Source organism: Melozone crissalis, unplaced genomic scaffold, assembly GCF_028551555.1.
Source record: "Melozone crissalis strain CALT ecotype California unplaced genomic scaffold, PUWL_Pcris_2 ptg000088l_1, whole genome shotgun sequence".
NCBI classification, from domain to species: Eukaryota; Metazoa; Chordata; class Aves; order Passeriformes; family Passerellidae; genus Melozone; species Melozone crissalis.
This window is the reverse complement of record NW_026535865.1, coordinates 4,130,759-4,138,356: the sequence shown is the minus strand read 5'-3', so window position 1 is coordinate 4,138,356 and position 7,598 is coordinate 4,130,759. Positions and strand designations below refer to the sequence as shown.

General features: G+C 55.1%; 2 protein-coding genes across 2 annotated transcripts; one reads left to right on the top strand and one right to left on the bottom strand.

Annotated features, from left to right (window-relative positions):
• Nucleotides 1-1,563: 1,563 nt before the first annotated feature.
• Nucleotides 1,564-3,185, bottom strand: GPX4 (glutathione peroxidase 4). Its single transcript, XM_054291064.1, has 7 exons — nucleotides 3,087-3,185; nucleotides 2,735-2,829; nucleotides 2,447-2,591; nucleotides 2,213-2,364; nucleotides 2,065-2,089; nucleotides 1,762-1,821; nucleotides 1,564-1,687 (listed from the first exon to the last, which is right to left on the bottom strand). The coding sequence occupies exons 1-7, from the start codon at nucleotides 3,183-3,185 to the stop codon at nucleotides 1,655-1,657; spliced, it is 609 nt and encodes a 202-aa protein (XP_054147039.1). The 3' UTR covers nucleotides 1,564-1,654.
• Nucleotides 3,186-3,587: 402 nt separating this feature from the next.
• On the top strand, nucleotides 3,588-6,618 carry POLR2E (RNA polymerase II, I and III subunit E). Its single transcript, XM_054291058.1, has 8 exons — nucleotides 3,588-3,678; nucleotides 3,798-3,972; nucleotides 4,121-4,236; nucleotides 4,583-4,663; nucleotides 5,604-5,662; nucleotides 5,830-5,908; nucleotides 6,034-6,107; nucleotides 6,351-6,618. The coding sequence occupies exons 1-7, from the start codon at nucleotides 3,622-3,624 to the stop codon at nucleotides 6,097-6,099; spliced, it is 633 nt and encodes a 210-aa protein (XP_054147033.1). The 5' UTR covers nucleotides 3,588-3,621; the 3' UTR covers nucleotides 6,100-6,107; nucleotides 6,351-6,618.
• Nucleotides 6,619-7,598: the final 980 nt, after the last annotated feature.

Sequence of the window (7,598 nt, the reverse complement as noted above, 5' to 3'; positions counted from 1 at the left end):
AACTTTAAAATATATGCAATCTTCCCTCCCTGGTCTCTGGAAAGACAGAGATCACCTTCAAGGAATCCCTTCCCTGCCCCAGTCCCATGTTTTGTCAGGGTTAATAATATGTAATGTTACCTTTTAACTAAATTATTCTGCAGTTGTCCTACTGATTGTATTTTTAATGAGTCCCTGTTTTCTTCCTGACACCTTTGTGTTGGCACTTTTTAATCTGCTTGTTGTTTGCCCTTGTTTCTATGTATATTTATAATTAAGTTGTATATATGTAAAGAGATTTTTTAGACTATGTGCCTTGGACTAATAATTCCTGAATTTTCTACTTGCCTCAGAAGGATAATTTTTCATTCTGCTCAGTAAAAACGGAACAGAAGCCACATGTGAGATTTCTGTAACTCCCAGCTCTGTCTCTATCTCTTGGTCTATCCAGCTTGCCCCAAGAGCCCAGCAGGGACTTGGATCAGGAATCCAATGCTGGCAGCTGGACTTTGTATCTCCTGTGTCACCAAATCAGTGACATTGAGGGCTGTTGTCCCAAGTCTGTCCTTGGGAGAAGGAGAGGAGGATCCTGGCTGGATCCAGCCTTGGATGAGGCAGCTCCCTCCTGGCTTGGCTGGAAAAACACAGATAAAGGAGCCTCTGTTCCAGTGTTCCCCCAGCTGTGGGGTGTCACATCCAGGCACTGCTGGATGGAAGGAGGGATGGGGTGACTCCAGTGAGTGATCTCTAAATGTGAGCAGGATCCTCCCAGCATCCCTGATGTGCTGGAGGCTCTGCAGGGGTGTCAGACCTGGGAGACCCTGGGATTTTTCCTGGGTGCAGACTCCCTGAGGGGGCTGTGGATGTGACGGGGAGAGCCAGCACTCCCCAGGCCCTGGCAGGAGGTGCAGCAGCATTCCCGCACGGCAGAACCTGAGCTGTCCCTGCCCACGATGGGACACCAGCCCCATGGGCTTGGCTGGGCACGGCCGTGGCTTCACAAGCACCAAGACGCTGCCCTGAGGAGGAGGAGGAGGAGGATGAGGATGATCCTGCTCGCTGTGGTCAGACACATCCCTGGCTGCAGGGGATGTTTTGCCGTGTCCCAACACGCCTGGCTTCTGTTTTGCAGGAATTTCTGCTGGCCAGGGCTTGCACCACTGCTGGACCCATCCCCTCTGCTGCCCTGCCCTGCCAGGATTCCTGGAGACAGGAGGGATCCCCAATGGGACAGGAGGGATCCCAGAGGACACAAACCTTCCCCAGCTCTCCCTTTGCCCCTCAGGAGCACACATCATGCCAGATTTGCACTTCCTCCTCAACGCTGAGGATTATCCCAGCTTGGCTTAGGAGTTGTGTAAGGTCATGGCTTGCCAGCAAACTCCAGGCTGTCAGCAGAGTGGCGCAGCAGCCCCAGCCCCATCCCTGCTCCATCCAACAGCCAACACAGCAGCTCATTCCTAACGCCTTTATTGCAGGGGGACTCGTTACTGTGAGGGGGTTCTGGCTGCTCCTGCCCGCGGCGGCCACGGCCCCTGGAGCCTCTGTCCAGCAGGTGCACGCCGTGGGTCAGGGCTGCCCCACCAGCAGCTGGGTTGGAGGCAGCCCTTCATGGGGCTGGAGGAGGCTCCGTGGGCAGCAGGGTTGGCACGGGCAGGGGGACAGCAGAGCAGAGCTACAGGTAGGCAGGCAGGTCCTTCTCGATCACCTGTGGGGAAGAAGGGAGTGTTGTACCCTGAGAACAACCCCAGCCTCCCCCTCCTCCCCAGCACCAGCACTTACAATGGGATCGTCCATCGGGCTGTATCTCTTCACTACTTGACCTTCCCGGTTAACGAGGAACTGTGGGAATGAAGCAACCCATGGTGAGGGAGTGCAGAGTGCGAGCCCCCACAGGATCACTTCCCCCTCAGCTGTGCTCTGCGCAGGGCAGGGCAGGGGTTCCCAAGGGTCTCTAGACACAGAAACCCCTTGGGATGCTCCTGCCCTGACACCTGAGCAGAGCCCAGTGTGAGGCTCCCTCCTACACCAGCGACCCCCCTCAGATCCCCAGAGGAGGCAACCATAACCACTACAGTGTCCTACCTTGGTGAAGTTCCATTTTATTGCACTAGGAGAGAAAAAACAGGAGTGAGTTTTCGGGCAGAAAAGCCCTTCCTCACCCTCCCTGAGCCAAGCCCTCCCTGCTGGCTGCAGGGCTGTGGCTCCCCAGGGCTCTCCCTGCCACACTCACTTGCCCAGAGTGCCTCTCCCTTTGGGCTGCTCCTTCAGCCACTTCCAGAGCGGGTGAGCATCGTCCCCGTTGACATCGATCTTGCTGAACATGTCAAACTTCACCCCGTAGCCCTCAGCAAATGCCTTGATCTGAGCGTTGGTCCCGGGCTCCTGAGGGGCCACACCACGACCGTGAGGGTTCCTCGGTCCATCCCAACACTCCCGGGGAACCCGAGCCCTCCACCCCGCGTACCTGCTTCCCAAACTGGTTGCAGGGAAATCCCAGGATCCGTAAACCCCTCTCAGCGTATCGGGCGTGCAAATCGACAAGCTGAGTATAGTTTACCGCCGTTTTCCCTCACTTGGAGGCCACGTTGGTGATGATACAGACGTCGCCCCTGCAGAGGGGGTGGATGAGCTGCCCTTCCCCGCAGGGCACGGCCAGAGGTCCCTCACCCGCCGGGCCGAGGCGTGAGGGTTACGCAAGAGCCTCTGTGGCTCAACCTCGCCCAGCGCTGCATTCCCGACCCCTCCGTCCTACCGGTACTTCTCCAGGGACACGTCGTTGCCATCGATGTCGAGGGCGACGAAGTCGTAGATGGCCTTGGCCGAGCGCCAGTCGTCCGCGTGGGCACACTGCGGGGCGAGAGCATCACTGCGGCGCCGGCCCCGCCACCTCCGCTCCGCTCCCCTCAGGGACCCTGCGGAGCCTCCCCGCGGCCCCCTCAGGCCAGGCCAGGCCAGGCCCGAGCCCCCGCCAGGCCAGGCCCGAGCCGCCGCCGCCCACCCCGAGCACCCCGCGGGAGAGACCCGGGCCCAGCCCCAGGCCCGGAGCGGTCCCAGAGCAGAGCGGGCCGGGCCAAGCCGAGCGCCCGGGGCAGTCCCACTCTCACCATGCTCCGCGCCGCGATCAGCCCTGGTCCCAGGAGCGCTGCCCGCGCCGCCGCCCGCGCGCACCACAGCGCGCCCCGCACCGCACCGCCCCAGCCCATCCCGCACAAACCCCGCCCTTTCTGGCCGATCAGCCAATCAGTGCGCAGAGAGGCGGCCCCGGCGGGGTGATGGATGGAAAGATGACCAATAGAAGGGCAGGACAGGCGGGGTGGCCGCAGGGGTGTTTATCGGCAGAGACCACGAGGGCGGAGGGCAAGGGCAGAGCAAAGGGTGGGGTTGGAGACAGGTGCTGCGAGCCGCGGCTCCCGGGCGGCGATTCCCTGCCAACCGGCCGCGGCTTTCCGAACAGCGCCGCAGCCACCCAGAGCCCCACCCCGACAGCAGCAGAGAGATGCCCGTTCCCTCCGGAGCTAGCGGCGGGGAGCAGCTGGCGGCGGACTACATCTCCCAGGAGGCGCCGCGGCTGAGGCCCCCCGTGCACGTGTGCGGGACAGGCGGTAGCGTGGGCAGCCCGCACAGCCTTCCGCGGCCAAGATGGACGACGAGGAGGAGACGTACCGGCTATGGAAGATCCGCAAGACCATCATGCAGGTCCGGGGCATCGGAGGGACCGGGAGGGCGAGCTGTGTGGGGAGTGCCGCAGGGTGGAGGTGAGGGAACGTAGGGACCTCTCCGCCTGCCGGTTGCTGAGCCCGGTGCTGCCCCCGCAGCTGTGCCACGACCGCGGGTACCTGGTGACCCAGGACGAGCTGGATCAGACGCTGGAGGAGTTCAAGGCGCAGTTCGGGGACAAACCCAGCGAGGGCCGCCCCCGTCGCACCGACCTGACCGTGCTGGTGGCTCACAACGATGATCCCACGGACCAGATGTTCGTGTTCTTCCCCGGTGAGCAGCGCCGGCCCGCGGGGCCTGGGGAGGCTCTCGGAGAGCCGGGGCCCGCCTGTGCCCTCAGGGCAGGTTCGGAGCTGAGCCCCCGGGGAGGGGAGTTCTGAGGGCTCTCAGTGAAACCCAGGTGTGGCTCTTTCCTCCTCAGAGGAGCCCAAGGTGGGCATCAAGACCATCAAGATGTACTGCCAGCGCATGCAGGAGGAGAACATCACCCGGGCGCTGATCGTGGTGCAGCAGGGAATGACCCCCTCGGCCAAGCAGGTCTGTGTCCCCCTCGGGGGCTGTGGAGGTTTTCCTTGTCTGTTTCTGGGTAAATAAAAGCCCTGAGTTTCTCTCCAGAGAAAATATTTTGCTAGAGCCTGTTGTGCCTTAGCACAGACTCTTATTTAGCACCCAAATGCGTTTAACCAGAGCAGCAGCTCCTGGTGGCAGTGGTACAGCTGAGGACCTACAAACAGTCAGGAAGGGGAGGGAAAAAGAGATATTTCCCTGTTCCAGGAGATCCATGGGCTCATTCCCAGCCTGCCTGTGTCTGTGTGAGCCCAGGTGCAGCTCTGAGCCCTGCCAGGGCTGCCCCAGCCACCTCTGATGGGATTTTTCCTTCCAGTCCCTGGTTGACATGGCTCCCAAGTACATCCTGGAGCAGTTCCTGCAGCAGGAGCTTCTCATCAACATCACGGAGCATGAGGTGAGCAGGGGTGGGATTGTCACCATGATATTTTATGAAAAATCCCTTTGCCAGGAGTTTTCTCCTGAGAAGCCTCAAAAAGGAAATTTAAACAATAATTATCTGATTGCTTGGAATGTGGTTTGGAGGTTGCTTGCCAACAGGTGCACCTTTGGTTCTATGTGAATTGTTTTTAATTAATGACCAATCACAGCCAGCTGTGTTGGACTCTCTGGGTCTGTCATGGGTTTTTATGATCATTCTTGTCCAGCTTTCTGATGTCTCCTTTCTCTTTCTTTAGTATATAATATAATATAGAATAATATAGTTTTAGAATATAATATAATACAATATAATCTATAATCTATATAATATTAATATAATCTATAGTGTATATAATATATAGTTAATATAGTATGGTATATATTATAACAATTTATATAATGCATAATATAGAATTACTATAATGTTAAAATATGTAATATATAGTGTATATAATATATATAATTAATATACAATAATATTAATATTATATAATAATTATATAATAATATATAATAGTTATAGTACATATTATATTTATATTATATATAATATTAATAATAATTAATATTATATAATATATAATAATATATAATTAATACAATTTAATATATCATTAACTTAATATAATATATATAATTAATATAATATAATATAATATAATATAATATAATATAATATAACATAATAGTAAATCAGTCTTCTGAGAATTTGGAGTCAATTCTCAGCCCTCACCTCATCCTGGGGACCCTCACAGCACAACCTAGGATGGTCCCTCCCTCACTCTGGCTGCATTCCTGCTGCTCCCAGTGTCCTTCTCCTGCTCTCTGGCTGGGCTGAGGGACACAGTTGTCCTTTTCCCCTCCCAAACACATTGTCTCCAGCTGCTCCCTCATCTCAGCCTGTCTTGTGTTTGCAGCTGGTGCCAGAGCACGTGGTGATGACAAAGGAGGAGGTGACAGAGCTGCTGGCCCGATAGTATCCTTTGAGTGTCCCTTTGTGTGTCCCTTTGAGTGTCCCTCCATCCTGCTCAGGTGAGATGGAATCTGGGCTGAAAACCCCTCCTCCTGCCATGATTTATTTCTGTTTTGTGAGCTGCCAACAGCCATGGTGTGTCTGGAGCTTCTCCTTGACTCCCAGCACAGCAAGCTGAGGGAGAACCAGCTCCCCAGGATCCAGGCTGGGGACCCCGTGGCTCGGTACTTTGGGATAAAGCGTGGCCAGGTGAGAGGAGCAGGCTGAGGCAGCAGCTCCTGGAGCAGGGCAGGGAGGGGATGATCCTTGAGGGCATTTTGGGGCAGAAAAAGTGTCTCCTCCTCCTGTTCCTGAGCTCTGTGTCTGCCTTGCAGGTAGTGAAGATCATCAGGCCCAGCGAGACAGCGGGCAGGTACATCACCTACAGACTGGTGCAGTGACACAGTGGGTAAGGATGAGGGGACCCTCTGTTTGGGGAGGCTGGGGCAGTGCCAGGGGATGTTCCAAGCTCAGTGTGAAGCAGCTGCCTCCAGGGAAAGATCTCAGAGCTTTAAATAGCTCATGGAGGGAGCTGATGGGGAGAGCAGGGTGAGGCTCCCCTGTCACCTGTGCCTCTGCTCAGGCTGTGCAGATTTGGGGTGTTCAGAGGGACTGGAGCAGGAGATGATTCCCATCCCTCCTTCTCTTCCAGGTGTGAGGAGCTGGCTGGCTCCCACCAGCAGTTCACGGGCTCTTGGAGATTCCTGCACTTCAAAGATGGCCAAGGAAATCCAAGGAAATTCCCACACTGCCTCTCTGCAGCCCCATCCCTGGGCCTCATTCCTTGTCTTCCAGCTTGGACTTTGTGGTGACCCCTCAGTCCCACCCAGGACTCAGCCATGGGGGAAAACAAGTGGGGAAAGCCTTTTGCTTCCCTGTTTTCTGGGCTCTTGTTTCAAATAAAGCTTTGTACACCCTCAGTGCTGCAGTGTTGCTCAGCCTGTCCCTGTGGCAAAGCCTCAACACTCTGCAAGTTCCCATAATTTTCATTCTGTTTGGAATCTCTTCCTGCCAGGACTCTGCACCGTGGCTGAGCCCTGCAGAGCCTTCACTGGCTGCTCTGGGCAGTTTGGAAGTTCAGATTTAACCCCTTCCTTCCCTGATCTGGTTTGGGACCCTGCTGTTCAGACATTGCGATGCAGAGTTGCTCATCACCCCCAGCTGCACTCATTTCAATCCATCCCAGGACTCTGGGGGGCTTTAAACTTCATTTTTTGTGCCACAAACACTTGGATTTGGCCTGGAAAATCCTGATGCCCAGGACAAACACGGGTCAGAACACACTGGTTTTATTGTGTTTTTTTGGGAAGCATGCCAATATGAACACAGCAAGGCAGCATTGTGCAGCATCAGGACAAACACAGAATCCACACAACCTGGAGGGAGCTGCTGTTGTGGGAAGCTCAAGTGCAGCTTTAGCCCCTTCTCTCACTCACACTCACCCTCATCATCCTCACCCACCCTCACACGCACGTGGTACCGCCGTGGCAGCAGCATTCCCACATCCTCCTGCTGCCCTGGAAAAATCCAACTGTTCCCCTGAAAAATCCTAATCTCTGGAAGAGCTGGAGGGCACAACCAATCCTGCAGGTGTCCAGCTCTTCCCTGGCTCAGTTCCAAACCTGTGAGTTAACCTGGGTTTCTGTACCTTTGCTGAGATGGGTTCTCCATCGACTTCAGAGGGCTCAAAACTCCTGTCCATTGCCTGATTCTGCAGTACCAAGGTATCTGAGACCCTCCCAACACCACCTGCTATGTCTCCCACAAGCAGGAGAACGGAGGGAAAGGCTCTCAGCTCATTCCAAGCTAAAACTCGACTTATCTCTCTGTGCCTCAGTGCAGGAAAATTCTCATAGCTTTAAAAAAACACCGAAACCACTTTGGTTTAGTGCCTTGGCCA